Consider the following 16977-nt stretch of genomic DNA (forward strand, 5'->3'; position numbering starts at 1 on the left):
ATTTTGATGCCTATCGTGTACACCTATTATAAATCTATAACACTGACAATATGCATACCTGCCAAGTTCAACGAATCTGAATCCGGGAGATTTCTGAAAGGAGGGGGCGGGGCAATCCCGAACAGCCCCGTAAGCGTAAACATCGGTGTTTCGGTCTTATAATGGCTTAGATTGGCCAAACAAACAATGCACGTAGGGTTTCTTAACTACAGTAAAATCTCAATAATACGAATCTAAAGGGGGAGCAGAAATATTCGTATCACCTGAAATTTCGTATCATCAAAAAACTAGCAAAATCTGTTGTCAAACCACGATATATGCACAAAACATTTCTTTCTGTTGAAAGAACTCGCATATGTCGTTCTGGGACACGGTGCACGGACCAACAAAGGACGGCGCAGCTTGCTGCCATGAAAGCGCACGTTAAAGCTTCGCTTGAGGCCAAATGAGACTAAGTGCTCTACCATACCATAGTCATGCCATACCACCATAGTCACCATAGTCATAAGCGAAAAACAACAGGAATGACAAAACGCTTCGTGCCTTTTTATGACTTCATTGCCTTTAACCTACCGCTGCATTAGCTGCGTACTTTCGGAGCTCATGATGGCTATCGATGATCGTGTCGATGGCAACCGCGATTTCGTGCACGGCGGCTGCGGCAAATGGCAGTTCCGCTTTCAATCTGCGAGCTCTGGCTGCGCACGTGCCTTCAAAACTGCGTCACTTGTTGCTATCTATGATCGCATCTGCCGTAGTTTTGCCCGCAGCGTTTGCGGAAAGCAGTGTCGCTTTGACTGGGTGAGAGTTGGACGCGCGTGCACTTTCGGAGTTCCAGCAGTTTCGTCATCACCATGCATGACCATGTCAAGAGCGACTGCGGTTTCGTCCACAGTGGTTGTGACAAACGCTAACCACAGTTCTAAGAGCATGTGCGCTGGCCGCGCACGTACTTCCGAAGCTTCCAGCAGGCTGCTCTCAGCCCTCGCTTGATGGTTTCGGTACCAAAGTTCGTATCACCCACCGCAACGCGGAAAAATGTTTAAACATCCGAATTTGTGCCCATTTGACACAGCGGAATTCAGCTGGGCAATTTCACAAATTTGTATCAGCCAGTTTCGTACCACCGAGATTCTGCTGCACGTTTACATCACCACCTGCTAAACTGGTTTACATAATGCTATACAATAGCTATCCACAATGGGTTCGCAAAAAGCCTAGATTGGATTGGGTTGGATTTTTCTTAATGTGGCCAGATCACGCACAGAAATTTCGATTTCTGGAAGATTTTCCCACCAACCGCACAAACAAAGAAATGGTCGAAATGCGGGAGACATGGCAGGTATGCAATACAGTAAAACCTCGGTGATACGATCACGGCTCTTACGAATTTCGGGGCGATACGAATTTTTCTGTAGTCCCGGCCAAGGCCCATTAGACTGCAATGTATTGGAGTACGGTTGTTGCGAACCGAGTTGCACCCCGCGACGTTTTATACGAACGTACGCTAGCGCACAAGTACGAACAGGTGGTGCCCGCGCTGTCCCGAAAGACGCGGCAGTCACGCGCGGGCATGCGCTGTGCGACCATCAACGGTGCGTCGTTGCCTCCGAGATAGTGCGCGCGAATCTTGGAGGCCTTTAGGCGCCTTCGCGTTTAGATTACAGATGACGTTGACTTCGCGCTTTTTTTTCCCCGGCGCGTTGACGCGTGCTCCTGTGCTCGAGGCAGCAGCGTCTTTGTACTGTGTTAACACGTGCCTGCCACGTCGATGCAAGTCATGCCCCGGCAATCAGACGTTCTAAGAAACAAGACTGAAACTTGGGCTGCGGGTCCGTCATGAAGTCCCATTAAAGGTGGACGAAGACCCCCAGAAGCGAAGCGGACGGTCTTGGCGAAGGAGCTCGGCCTCTATCTATCGTGTGCAAAGCGCTTCTCAGTCACTTTCGCCGCAGTACTCTGGTGTCATGCAGAAAGCGTAGTACGATTAGGAAGGGGTTATTAGCGGTCAAGCGTCACAACACATCCGGTTCATTAATTACACACGCGCGCACGCACCGTATATTTACGAGTGCAAGTATGATCGCTGAAGTCTACAAACTTTACTGGCAATCATTCAGAGCTGTTGATGACGTCGCTGCGGCCCTGAGAAACACTAAATCAAAACGTATGCCAACTTTCTATTGTTGCATACTAATTTTTCATGTTTTCTGGTGATACGAATTTCGGATGATACGAATATTTTTGGTAACCCCGCGAGATTCGTATCACCGAGGTTTTACTGTATGCGCTTTATGAACACCCCTCTGAGACAGAACATAAAAGCAAAAATGCACCTCGAGTATCCGCATAGAATTATTACTACCTTATTTTTCCCCACTGGACCGATTTGAATGCGTAAATCAACACGAGATGCGTCGTGTGTTTACCCTGAGAAAGTCCAGCCTAGGTGCAGGAGGGCAGCAGTCCACATGTGTCAGGTCACGTGGCTCCCAAGGGAGCAGCAGGGCTGCGCGAGTCAGGGGGTCACACGGGGGACCCTCAGCATAGTCACGGGTCACCTCATCTGCACACCAATCAGAAGAGCACATTTAGACCATGCAACCATACTGCGCTTAGACAGTTGCAAGAAATGCAAATCAAATATGTTCATGTGACCATCATAGAGAGGGGAAAGACTAGATATGATCTTAAGCCTTTCATATTGTAAATCATAAAGATGATTTTGTCAGCAATACATCCATGCCTACCTAGTGGGCAGGTAAAATGTGATTTTAAATTCTCGTGTTGTGGCAGGAGATGACGATACGTGGTATGTTTTGTGTGGCAATGGACATTCCAATGAAGCTGAGTTGAAAGTCGAGCGTTCGTCATTGTCCTAAGGCCATTTTCTTGTGTCCATTGGTATTCACAGGCACCACGCGTTTTCACGTTCTGGTTGGCTACCCTGCCTGTAGGAGAGATATTGGAAAAAAGCAGGAGAGACATTTCAAGCACACAGTCTGTGTATCTGAGAGAAATCAGTAGGCCACATGTACCATAGAACCTTGTGCGGTGTTTGCGAGGGCCCTCCGAAGCAGGGTTGCCAGGTTTGGCTACTTTTTAAGGCTGGTGGCGGCAGAAAAAATGTCTTGACTACTTTTTGGCTACTTTCTTGTGATCCCTCGATTTGAACCAAGTTATAAATATCTGGTGACGTTGCAGCCGCAGAGTTCGAGTATGCGGTGCCAAAACATGGAGGCCAAGGCTGTTTTCAGCTCCAAAAAAGCAAACACAAAAGGCTTTCTGATACGTGGCTAGAATTCGGGAAAAGCTATTCCACGGCACCTCCTTTCGCAGACCACCTATGCCTGAATGTGACCTTAAAGTGTATTCATGTTAAAGGGGCACTGACACAAAATTTCGCAGGCGAGACAGTCTGCAGGATCGATTCTCGCGAACATGCGTATATCATCTGCAAAATATTAACAGTGAATATAGTTTGGAAGGTATTTTGTCAATTTTGAAGTTCGCGAGCGCGATCCAGCGCTATATGCCACACCTTGCGGCATTGACACCCTCGAAAGTTATCCAAAGTGATCCCCTACTTCGCCGCCGCCAATACGCTGCAGCCGGTACAACAAGTTATGATGACGTCATAGTCGCCATTTCTCTTTCGCTGAGCTTGCAGTTGCGCCAGCAGACTACTTTTCGGCAGTTGCTCGCGAGTCTGTTGCCGCAGCGCACGCGTTGAAAGTTGAGAACCATGATGAGAACAAAGACGACAACGAGGACTATGATGGCAACGACATTGCGCAGTGCGTGCGGCAAGCATGAGAACGTGAGCAGAGGATGCGGACCTTGCTGAAGTGCATCACAGTTCTGTGTGCTGACATGGTCGTGCGTTGCACATGCTAGATGGTGATAGTTGCACCCAGTGGCTTGTCGTTTTTGAAGCTCTCTCAAACAGAAACTGAGACTGGACGGTAATGAGGAGCCTGTAATTAATTATGTGTTGCGCGCTGCAGCAAACAATGCGCCATGTTATGACTAACAGGCCCCCAGCAACACATTGCAGCAAAAAAACGCGAGGCAAAAATTTTTGTGTCAGTACCCCCTTTAACACTTTCGTGACCGCACCTATTCCCATCGATAGTATGTTATCGATGACTTCAAGATCAAGTTTTGGCACTTTCTGAGCGGTTCTGGACAGCTAACGCGATACAAAGCATAAAATAACACGTTTTTTATCAGTTTTGTTTGCGAGTTTGTTTTTTCCACCGCGGGGAGATTTTTAAAGCTCGTTCGCAGTTGGGTAGGTGAGTGCTCATTGTTTCAAACTTCGCGTCGACGCCGCCCGCGGGTGCTCCACAGAAACGGCGAATTTTGACGGATTCCAATTAATATGAGCGGAAATCTCTGGATGATGGTAGCAGCACAGACACGGAAGACGACTTCGATTCGCCAGGCTTCAGTACGGACGGCGAAAGTGCGTCAAACCTCCCCGGAACATGAGCAGTTATCCGCCGGTAAGTTTCGTCTTCTCCTCGGGTCGTTTTATCGCTGCGCGTCGATGTAAACGTATCCGGTGCGTTCTTAAAATAACAGCTGTTATCTGCAAGGTGTTAACTTCATTCGGGCGGGAGCATTTGGTGCCGGCTGCAGAAAGAGCGCAATTCTCTTCGCGAAGATGGCGCGGAGTGGACTTTGACCCAACGCTCCCGTGTGCTGCGCGGCATTGTCTTCATGTTGTTTTTTACCGCAGAAGTCGTCAGAGAGATATGCAACCACACAGATAAGTATGCGTGGATGCATACCTTCGAAAAGCCAACATACAGTGAGAGGGACGGATCCATGGAGGGAGGTTACTGAAGAGAAGATGAGCAAGTTCGTCTCACTCCATGTGTACATGGTAATCGTTCAAGACCCGCGCTTGCATTGGCGTTGGTGTCGACGACACATATTTCGAGGCCTTCGTCCACCATCAGTGATGCCACGGAAAAGGTTCAAGGCTTCTTGAGTGTCTCTGATCTGAAGAAGACGACCGTCGCATCCCACGAAAATCTTCACCAGGTGTCTCCTCTATTGCAACACATGAACGATTTTTCTACGCTATCTTTTAACCCCGTCGCAACCTTTCAGTGGATGAGAAAATGGTGAAATGTGAAGGTCGCTATGGTATTCGGCAGTATATGAGCGAGAAAGAGGTCAAATGAGGGTACAATTATAGATTTTTGCAGATTTGGAACAGGCTACACTGTTCATTTCAACAAGTACACAGGAAAATTGAAAAATACCAGAACTGCAAACTATGCTAGGAAAGTTGAACAGAAAAAATTGTTTTTTTCCTGAAACATGCGCAGCCAGCCCTTGTTTCACCGCGTCGAGAAACTGCATCGCGCGGTGGCATGATAGGCACTAGTGCCTATATTCTTGTACTTATGTAAATAATCTTTGTACTTACAGAGCTTACATTTCCACTATAATTCTATGAGGGCTTTGCGTTCAAAACGTATATTTCGATTTTTTTAAATGTTTAACCTTTGCAGAGTAGCACTGATGTTTTTATGAATCTTTCTTTCTTTTTGATGCATTTTTCTTTGTTTGATAATTTTTTTATTATATTCGAAATAAATCCGTCGTTTGAATTTAATACTGTTGGAAAGACCAATTCTTCCTCTATCGCTTGATACCCTACACTTTAGCATCAAGTATATTCTGGGGCAGGAAAAAAATATTTCCTGGACTAGCCAAAAACAACCGATTTTTCCGCGGTCACGAAAGTGTTAAAGGACTGGTCGTGCAGACACATACACAAGAGAGAAGTCAAGACAACACACATGCCATCTTTGACTTCTCTCTTGTGTCCATGTTTTCACGCCCAGCCTTTTAACATGAGTCGCTACCAACTAACTCAGCTCTGTGTTATTTAAAGTGTAATTAGGAGCGCTCGCTGCGTTGTCCTCAATTTAAGTTGAACCCTCTTTGTAAGTCTCCAGGTTTCTCCTCCGTAGGTAAGTACCGGTAGGATGCAGCTGTTATATACCTTCCTCTTGAGGGATAGTGGTAGATTACCATTCATGATTTGATAATGCATGCCGAATGAGCCCCATCCCATCGTTATTCTAGTTATTTCACTCTCATGGCTCGGCTTCGCGGTTACTCCCTGTCCTAAGTAGACGTACTCCTTTACAACTTCCAGTGTCTCGCCACCTATCGCAAAGCGCTGTTCTCTGCCAAGATTGTTGCACATTACTTTAGTTTTATGCATATTAATTTTCAGACCTACTCTTCTACTTTCCGTATCCAGTTCCATGGATATCCATGTATATCCATGGATATCCATGTATCCGTATCCATGGAAATGAAAATGATAGGTGTAACCTTAAGAGACAGGAAGAGAGCAGAGTAGGTCAGGGAACAAACGGGGGTTAAAGGCCAACTCCGGCGATTTTTTGGCCATGTCAAAGTAATGGTGCTTTTATGTTCCTGAGACGCTCCTGTTACAGGCCCGATAGCAGAAATACTCGGCAAATTGGAGAATATTTTTAAATAAGCAAAAAAGCGCAACACCGAAACCGAAACCCAACCGAGTGTACTGTCTACGTATGACGTAGAAGTTGTTACGAACGAACCGGAAGTCGTGCAAGGCATGCCGGTCAAGCCGGCGCGGAGTATCAAAACTGTGACAGCCGGGACGACCAGCGAAGCGCCGGCCAAACCAACGCTGTCTGTCGCCTTATGCACAGCAGACGCTCGCTGTAGCGGCCTAAGCGCCGAAGTTAGCGGTGCCCTCGGCTGCGTCACTTCCGCCGCCTTGCCAACACTGACGTCACAGACGCAATGTTGCCTATAATTGTGGGAAGCCAGGAGGGCGTTTGCAGACAATCTTTAAAATTCATTTGCAAACAATCTGCGCATGTCTCAAGCCTGTAATTTCGCATAAATGACGGAAACGTGCAAAGGAACGTACCCAGCGAATTTCATTGAGATCCATCGACCTCGAAAAATCGCCGGAGTTGGCCTTTAAGGACATCATAGTTGAAATCAAGAAGAAGAAATGGATATGGGCCGGGCACGTAGCACGTCGGCAGGATAACCGGTGGTCATCAAGGGTAACTGATTGGATTCGAAGAGATGGCAAACGCGTGAGGGGGAGACAGAAAATTAGGTGGGTAGATGAGATTAAGAAGTTTGTAGGTATAACGTGGCAGCAGAAAGCACAGGACCGGGTTGATTGGCGGAACATGGGAGAGGCCTTTGCCCTGCAGTGGGCGTAGACAGGCTGCTGATGATGATGATGATGAATTAGGAGCGAACAGGACAATTGAAAGCGTTCTGTATCCAGGATGCTCCGCACTAATAGACATAGCAATCGATCACCGGACGAACTGCGTGTGTCATTTTAGGTATGGAAGACGACTTGGGCATATTAACTGCACGGATTCGTCATCACAGAAGAAATGATTGTGAAAGTGACTACAATTTATGCTTCAATCCCAGCAACTGTGATTTTTAGCACACTAATAAAATACTGATTTTTACTGTTGCCACAAGGCTTTTACTTCTAGTCATTTCTGAAAAAAAAAAAAAAAAGAAGTGATGAAAGATGCATGAAGAGAGTGTCAGTTTTGCAATAGTGCAAGAAACGTAGTCCTCCTGCCCGAAGTAACTGCTAAAGTCAATAATCAACGCTTGCATCTCAGCAATTTTGATTTTGAAGATTTCATACTTTACTGATTTACGTTTTCACTAAAAGGCATTCGCATTTACTAATTTCAATAAAAACGTCGCAGTTGTTTTCACACACACATGGCTAGTTTTTTTACTGCCCTTGGCTCAAGTTGGTTACTTTTTGGCTAGTTTTCGCAGTTTTCGGGCTACAGTTTCCTTTCAGCCAGTCATGGGCACATTACCAGTAAAAATTAACAGTGTTACAGTTACAAAGGTTGAGTGTTAGGCTAGTTGGTGCAGTATAATCCAAAGGTTTCACAGCGCATGCAACGAGGACGAGCAAAGAAGAGACACACACAGCACTGAACTTACAACTGGCTTTTTATTTTCCTGCCACGGCAATATATATTCGCATTTACACAGAAAAAAAGGAAAAAATAGAGCAGACGAGGTATACAAAAACAGTCAAAGGAACAGCAGCCCATCATCGATATCACATGTTTTGAGATAAAAATTCACTTTCCTTGCTTGAAAGAGCAAGCGACGCAACATTGATACACCTTTTATCACATATAAAAATTTCCTGGGCTTCTATGATTTCGCGCGCTATCCTATTTTTTGTTTCTTGCGAGCACACGTGTGTGAGTGAAAAGAGGCCGGCATCCACAATCCTGACAATGAACTCCTAAATGCCCACTGAGAGCCCTATCTATATTGTACCTGTGTTCCTTAAGACGTTCACTAAGGCACGTTCCGGTCTGACCGACATATTCACTGTGACAGGATAGTGGAATACACTATCCTGTCACAGTGACCTATGTAAGTCCATTGAAGTAATTCAAAACCGCGCAGTTAGGTTCATCTACTCAGATTACTCATATCATACCAGTGTTACTAACCTTAAAAGAAAAGCAGGTCTACCTAACCTTGAACTACGCCGTAAGATTTCTAGGCTATCATTGTATCACAAAATGTATCATGCGTTTCATTATAACTCTCCCATTCAATCAGCCCATCGCACTTCAGCCCGCACAAGTCACCTTAAGGCCGTCTACCCACTCCCTGCTTGCACCACAGCCCACCATCACTCCTTTTTCGCCCAAGCAGCCAGGGACTGGAACGATCTTCCCCCAAGTGTCATCCATCATTCCAACACGGATAACTTTCGAAATGCCATAGAATCATTGTTTTATTAACCCTACATTGTTTGCCCACACCCTCATGTAAAGCCCTCTGTTGGGGGGCCTTTGAGGTATATTAAATAAATAAATAAATAAATACACGACGCGATCTTCACATGGGACGAAGCTATCTTTATGCTTGGTGGTGCACATTTTTCAGGGTCTTGCATCAAAATTCACCTGACGGCACATTATTAGAAGCTTGGCGGGAGCTCAAAAAACACCAGCTCGCTTGCCAACCCGCTTTATGTTGTGGCTAATTCGATGCAGGTATGGGATTACTGCGACTTTTTTCTCTCGCACTTGCGTTGCCTCACCGGATATTGCAGTAGACTGATTAGCATCCTTGATAGTTTTTAGCATTTTTTCCGCCATGGACCTTAAAAACATCGCGAAAGTATCCTGCACATTTTAAGCGCTCGACTTGTTTGGTGAAACTGGACGAAACAGTGTGGACACAGGATTTTGTCAGCGCATTCTTAAAGCACAAACCGGCAATGCTTTAAGAATGCGCTGACAAAATTCTGTGCCCACACTGTTTCGTTACAGTTACAGAGTTTCCAAAAGTAACCTATTAGTTACAGTTACTGTGAAAAAGTAACGTCGTCACTTTTCCATTACTGCATAAAATAAGTAATAGATCACAAACCAAACGATAGCATTTATTTAATAAAAATGTACGAATTCATGTGGGCAGTCAGAATTGCTCGTGGTAAAACCCTACACGAAGTAAGCCTCAAATGGGGGCCCAACACAGGCATTCATTGGGTAAGCCTCATTTTCTAATACCAATATTGAACGGCGAAGCTGTTTAAGCCGGCCGTAAAACATTGGTGTGTTCAAATATGTGCAAAAAACAATCATCATCGTGAGCAGGTATGTTCCACCGAAATCGGGCAAATCTGATAACTCACCGCTGGTCCACTAAAAATGAAGAAGGCAATCAGACGGGCGCCACACACCAATTAGGATTTCTAGACAGACGTAACCAGTAATTGAGAAAAGCTTCAATAAACCGTCGGGATTAAGCCAGTGATAAACACCGTGGCTGCTTGTTTCAGCTTCGCCGAAGCATCTGTACAGAGTGCTTCAGCGGTACCATAAAACGCCGAGCAAGCGCCCCCCTCCCTTTCTCAGGAGATCTGAAGTAAGCGCCAATGACCGAGCAAGCGCCCCCCCCCCCCCTTTCCTCCCCTGCAGCCTTTTTTTTTTTTTCAAGACGAGCATCACTTGTGCAAAAAGAACCACAAGAATGAGTACACTCAATGTTTATCTACTGTTTTTTTATGAAATTCTGTTATCACGTAGCCGGTCATACAATGATCAAATCGGTCGCTGCTTCAACGGTTTGACAGTGACGAGGGGGAATGAAAACAGTAAATAAATAAAGCATTTCATTAGAAACATGGATGGGCATTTTTTATTTTTGGGGGCTCTCCCGCTGCCATCTTGAATTTCAGTCCGGGACCGAGCAAGCGCCCCCCCCCCCCTCCAAATCTGGTCGGATTATCCTTCACCATGGGGGGGCGCGCTTGCTCGGCATTTTACGGTACACACCGACGAGAGAATACTAGGGAAGGGGTAAGACAGTGGCGGCTGCGAGAAGACCACGAAGCGATGGAAGCATTACGCGAACGACGTGTCCGTAGATCTATGGTAGGTGCGAACGCTCGGTTTCAGCGCGAGTTTCTGTCTCTGGTCATCCGCGTAGTGTCTATGACTGTCTGTGGTATAACTCGAGCCTCCCTGTGCTGAGAAGCAACCTAGAAACAACCTAGCAACAACCTAGAAGCAAACAGATTAGACTTCAGAATCTTCCAGCTTCGCTGTTTCAAGCCTTGCGCGACTTAGAGGAAGCTTCGCAATTTTTTTTTGTTCTGCACCTTTCGGGAAAAGGCAATTTATTTGCAAAACTCGTTACACATTAGACTTAGTTGTTTCTCAAAGTTGGCATCTGAGAGCTTCCCTCTGTTGATGAAGAATACGTTGCGTCCTTTACTGAACAGACGTTCAGCCGGCGCGCTGGGCAGAATTCCCGAAATTAGTTGGACCAAAAAAAATCATCTTGGGGGACTTTGCCAGCTCGATGTTAATTTATGAGTAATTGTTGTGTTAGGTCGGAGACAACCAGTTCCAAAGTGGTTTTGAAAAAATCGCTTCGCCAGTTCACGGTATTTCTAGTTCTCAACCATTTCGCGCTCTGCTGCTCTCTAGCCGCCTGTCAAGCACGATTAGCTTGGAGCCTCGAACAAAGGAGACTATAAACTTGGTGTCCAAAGGCTCCATCGGTACACCAAAAACAGAGCTAGAAGCTCAAGTGACAAAAAGGATACATATGTCGAAAAAAAACTTAGCAAGCTGTTCAGTTGCAACATGACTGATTTACAACATATAGCTCACAAGTAAACTTCAAGTTGCATTAAAGACCGACCGCCAACCTCGGCCATCTGCAGGGAAGATGATGTTCTTAGCAACCTCCTCTCCTAAGCTTCGAGGGGAGCCGTGTTGTGGACAGGTGAAAGGTGTGGAGGATAGGGGAAAGTAACTGTAACGGTATTTCCCGTTACAGTTACTGTGTAAAAAAGTAACAGTGTTACAGTTACAAGTACCTCTAACTTAAAAGTAGCTAGTTACGTTACAAGTTACTGAAAAAGGTAACTAGTTACCGGTAACGTGTTACTAGTAACAAGTTACTGCCCAAGACTGCTTTCGACCTGGCAATCCTGCCCCGAAGAAACCACACGCACACACTTGTTCTACACTAGTGACCCATTGGCTGCTGTGAGGGTGTATATATACGTACAGCAATTCCTCGTAACAAGATCGCTTTACTCAAAATATCGCTTTATTAAAAATTTTTTCTGCTCCGGAAATGACGTGCATCAATTCTTGGCAGACCACACCATAAAAAACGTCAGTGATAAAAAAATGCAGTTTTTGGCATTGCCCAGCATCAATGGCCCACTACAGAAAGGTGTCGAGAGTGCAAACCACTTCAGCAGTGCATGGTAGGTTGCTTTCTACAGGTGGTTTCTGTCCGTCACCTTGACATTGGGGCTGGTGGTCTTCTCCTTGTTGCCAAGAATTGCCAAGATTGATGATTTCTACAAAGATCACAGTTGTGGCCCTCTGGCGGTCTCCTATCAAACTAGAGCACGCGCCGGAGTGGAGCGAGCGCCGCATGCTACAGTTGGCTATGCTATATGTGGCTTTGCCTGGATTAATATCATCATCAAGACACTTGAAGAACATGAGGAAGAAGACTTCTCTTTCGCGCGAGCGCGCGCTGAGATGGTTATACTTTGCCTGCGTTACGCCAAGCTAGCGGGAGCAACGAGAACTAGCGGCTACGGCGATGGACGCGCCCCGAGCATAAGGAGCAAGCTCCTAAAATTCGCGTTTTTTTACCCGCATCTCCTCTAAAGTTGTTCTGGAATTCACAAACTCTTGTTAAATATAAACATTACTAAAAGTGCTGGTCTGGATAACATTCCAAACGCATTTTTGAAAAGGTACTCTGAATGGTGTGCACAATACCTCACAATTATATTTCAGAAATCATTTGACTGCGGACAAGTTCCGCCAATTTGGAAGGTCGCCAATGCTGTTCCTATCTTCAAAAGAGGTAAGAAGGAAGTCATTTCTACCTATAAACCAATTTCATTATTACCTACGTGCTGCAAGCTGCTGGAGCATATCATTCACAAGCACATTATTCAATATTTAACTGACAACGACATCCTTTCACAGCATCAGCATGGTTTTCGAAGCGGTTTTTTCACGGTTACACAGCTGATTGAATTCACACGACATGGCCTCATCACTTAACAACTATGAATAGATCGGCACCGTTTTTATTGACTGCTCCAAAGCTTTTGACAAGGCATGGCATAGAAAACTTCTCCCCAAACTTGGCAACTTTCTCAAAGGCTCATATGCTGATAAATTGCTTGGCTGGATTACAGATTATTTACAAATGAGGAGCCAGTTTGTAAGCTACAACCACCAACAGTCACCACTGGCTCATTTCCTCGGGTGTTCCACAGAGCTTTGTTTTGGGACCCCTTTTATTCCTAATTTACATCAATGATGTTGTCCAAGTGGTTACTAACACTCCAGTTACTAAGCTTCATCTATACGCCAATGACTGCATTCTGTATTCCAGTCTGTGTAGTGCCACTGATCAGGTTTTGCTAAATGATGTGTTTTCTTCTTTTTTCGAATGGAGTAGAACTTTGCAAATGGAGCTTAACTTTCAGAAAACGGTGACAATGACATTCACTAATAAAAAGGAACCACTGCAATTTAAGTATGGCAATGCCAAACATGCACTAGGAAACATCCAGGAATTCAAGTACCTTGGCATACCTGCCAACCTGGCAACATAGAAATTAGTAAAACCCTCAAACGGGGGGGGAGAGGGCGGGGGGGTAGCCAACCCACTCTTTTTGTTACAGGTTCTGAGGGTTTTGCCTTCAGCGACAAGCTTAATCATGTTTTTGCAACCACAAGTAAAATCGGTCGGAGAGTAATCAGCAACAACTCAATTGGGCAACAATTTATTTTTGCAGTGACTTTGCTGTTGTGGACTTTGCCCTCTTGAGAAAGTTCTCCGTCTAACTTTGCTCAAAGCAAGTTCCACTCTGGTGCCCTTTCACCATCAGCAGGCTCTCGAGAGTTTTTCCACAGACAGATGAGTGAAACTCCGAGTTTTGTTGACGGTGCTGAATATTCTCCCACATTCCGCATTACTGTGGGGAATGGAGAGAATGCCCAGCATAACCACTGAAATTCTGTGGAACCTGAGCGATCCATCAACACTTCGAACGGCTCCCAAACGTGCCCACTGTACGTCGCACCTGGGCTCCTTCAAAACATCTGCCGGAACATTGTATGCTTGTAAACTAGTAAACTCCACTTCGAGCTCATCGACTGCCTTCTCTCTTGATTCACCACTTTGCTGTGACAAAAGAGCAGGGAACGCAGTAATGAAATGTCGAACACTGCTGAATGAAGCAGTCTCCAATGACTGCACTTGGGCAACCTCGGCCATCTTGAGGTTGATGTCTTCCAGTGGAAACTTATGTCTAATATATAATCACATGATGTTGTAAAGTACAGACGTACAGCTGAAAAGAACTGCTCTTTCTCACTTGAGCTCAGTGTTTCAACAACAGAGCGGGTTATGCTGCCAATGACAAGGTCTTCATCACCTTTCTGGTTCTCTGCAGCTCCATAGGAAACTTCCAGCAATTAATTGCATTCTTTGAGAACAAAAGGCCACACAAATCTAATTAGGAGATCCTCAAGAAGGCGGTGCATGAATATGAGGAGCCTGTTCTTGAAGAAGGCAGTTTGTCCTCTCAAAAGCGGCACTACATTTTGCAAGAGGAGACAGCACGCCCTACTTAGCTCCTGTCACGTATCTCGGGAGCGCTTGCAATGTCGGAATGGAGTTGGGAGAGAGAGAGAAGAGAGACTCGGGAGAGACCGTGGTGGCACTGCAAACAAAACTTTATCTAACACACCACGGCACAGGAAAATGAACACTCAAAATTTACAACAATATTGGTACATCAGGAAATTCCTAGGCTAGTGCGCTATCGCTGACTAAACATTGAAAAGCATTCTAGCTCTGCTTGGCTCCTCTAGCCCGAAAGTCTGGCCACTATGGCCTCTCAGTCACTTGCGATACCCATGGAGCGTTCTTACGGTTCGCGGTGTCCGCTGACTCGGTTGGTGGTCCAAAGTCGACGCCCAGTCTTGTCGTCGCAGCTCCTGTCGACGTCTCCGGGCCGTCGCCGTCGATCAGACGCCTCGCTGATCGTCTTCCTCGCCGATGCTTCCTTCCTTTCGGAGAACACCGGTCTCTCCCAGTTAGGCCTAACTGTCGGCCTCTCCTCAGTGCCACGGGCTCTAACTGTCGACGTGGCTCTCCGTTGATTGTCGGTGGGTCGCCGTCGTCTTGCCGAGCTGTGGTAGTGCCGCAGGTGCCACGAGAACTGCGTGATGAGGCTGCCGCAAGCCCGGGACGCCTCGCTCGGTAGACCCCGAGGTCGACGGCCACCCTCCCGGGGCATGCACAACGCTGCCTCCAGAACTCAGCCCTGCTGTTCCCGTCGCGGACGCGACGCTGGCCTGCACCACCTTGCTCCTCGACGACTCCATCGAACAATGTCTGCCTGTTCCTCTGGGGTTCCGCACCTCAGTTCGGGTCGCGTAGCACGCGCCTTTCTCCGGCCAATGGCTTGCGTTGACGTGGCGGGGGTGCACACCATCGGGTACTTTTCCATTCCCCGCACACCATCGTCGCCTTGCGCTGTCCGGCGCGCGCCCCGTGCCCCTTTACTCATGACATTGGGCCCCCTTTTAAGAGTTTTTTTCGTAAAAACTGCTTCTGTCCTCCTCGGGGTTATGGCCCTCTGCTCTTCTGATGATGTCTTAAACTTCTGACTCGCATTCCCTTCTCTTATGGTCCCATCTACTTCCACTGCACCATGGTCATCACCAGGCACTTCCGCGAACACGTCATCAAACATTACACTGAACCGTTCACGCTGTCCACGAGTTCATCGTCCTTAACACTATACGGCTACACTCACAGAGATAACTACGCACAAAACTCTTAACAAATCTGCACAAATACACTGTCTATCAAGGTCTACTAAATTACAGACATCCATTAATATACTCCCAAGCGTTACTCAAAAATAGCCGTACAATAATATTCTCAAAACCTATTCACTGCACAGAATTTATATTTCACAGAATCCTTCTTAACACCATAGCAGCCACCAGTTTACTTCCCCACGTTTAAACCTGTGCTTTTTCACATTTCGCGTCTTCTTCAGTTTTTTCCGACGTCTATTCGCTGCCCATCGTCTCGCACGCTCACTACAGCTGACGCCTCTGTTTCCGCTCACCAGACGCCTCTTCCGAACAACTTTTCTATGCTGTGTCCTACATTTATGCCCGACACTAGTTTCTTGCACGACCCTCTCTGCATCCAAATAATAACAACCTACTTGACGTGTTTTCGCAGCGTTCTTTCTCCTTGGTCTTACGCGTCTACCGTTCACAGCTCGGGCAACTTTCCTTGCGTCCTGATACTTGAAACGACTTTTCGCTACCCTTGGAGCTGTATGCGTCCCCTTCACTTTTACGCGCTTACCACCCAGCGTATGAGACGCTCCATTCATCCTACTCCTCTCTGACGTTTTCTCTCGTGCTCGCGACACTCTTTTACTTTGAATGTGCATGCTCATCAACGAGGAGCTATACTCTGCTTCCCTGCTGTCTGGAGGCGTAGCGTTCCGCACCTCCGTGCCCTCTTCAACAACAATGGCATGCAATTCGCTACCTGTTGCTTTACTATCACTATAAGCAACATCTGAGCTATTTATCTTCTGTTCATTGCTTAAAATACTGATCTTTGCACAACTAGCGTGCTCACTGCCCCTTTCTTCAGTGGAGGCAGAACTCTCAAAATCAGGCACACTGACTTCTCCCATTGAAACCTCTATGGGCGTTCTCTCATCCGGTCCAATACCCTCTTTGGCTTGTTTGGCTTGTGCCAATCGCAGTTGAAGCTCAAGTTCCTGCTTCTCTCGAGCATATGCTTCTAACACTGCGGCGTGTTTTGCCTCGCGTTCGGCGCGTTCCGCCTCGAACTCTCGTTGACGGCGTTCTCTCTCTTCTTCAATAAACTGTAGCCCTTGCTCCTTATTGAGTTTTTTCTCCCGAATGACTCTTAATACCCTGTCCCAATCCATCCTTGCAACCCCCGACGATACGTGACTGGGCCCAAACGCTGGAAAAATCCTGGCACAGGCTCGCCACTTATTATGTCACGTATCTCGGGAGCGCTTGCAATGTCGGAATGGTGTTGGGAGAGAGAGAGAAGAGAGACTCGGGAGAGACCATGGTGGCACTGCAAACAAAACTTTATCTAACACACCACGGCACAGGAAAATGAACACTCAAAATTTACAACAATATTGGTACATCAGGAAATTCCTAGGCTAGTGCGCTATCGCTGACTAAACATTGAAAAGCATTCTAGCTCTGCTTGGCTCCTCTAGCCCGAAAGTCTGGCCACTATGGCCTCTCAGTCACTCGCGATACCCATGGAGCGTTCTTACGG

General features: G+C 46.5%; 1 protein-coding gene across 3 annotated transcripts in view; it reads right to left on the reverse strand.

Annotated features, from left to right (window-relative positions):
* Nucleotides 1-16977, reverse strand: part of LOC119402446 (tubulin--tyrosine ligase-like protein 12) — a 301835-nt gene that overhangs the window by 220973 nt on the left and 63885 nt on the right. For all 3 annotated transcript variants that reach the window (XM_049418643.1, XM_049418642.1, XM_037669599.2), the window contains one exon: nucleotides 2430-2566. In XM_049418643.1, the coding sequence (XP_049274600.1) occupies nucleotides 2430-2566 (137 nt within the window). The remainder of the gene's footprint in view (nucleotides 1-2429; nucleotides 2567-16977) is intronic.

Source organism: Rhipicephalus sanguineus, chromosome 8 (assembly GCF_013339695.2).
Source record: "Rhipicephalus sanguineus isolate Rsan-2018 chromosome 8, BIME_Rsan_1.4, whole genome shotgun sequence".
In the NCBI taxonomy this organism is placed as follows: domain Eukaryota; kingdom Metazoa; phylum Arthropoda; class Arachnida; order Ixodida; family Ixodidae; genus Rhipicephalus; species Rhipicephalus sanguineus.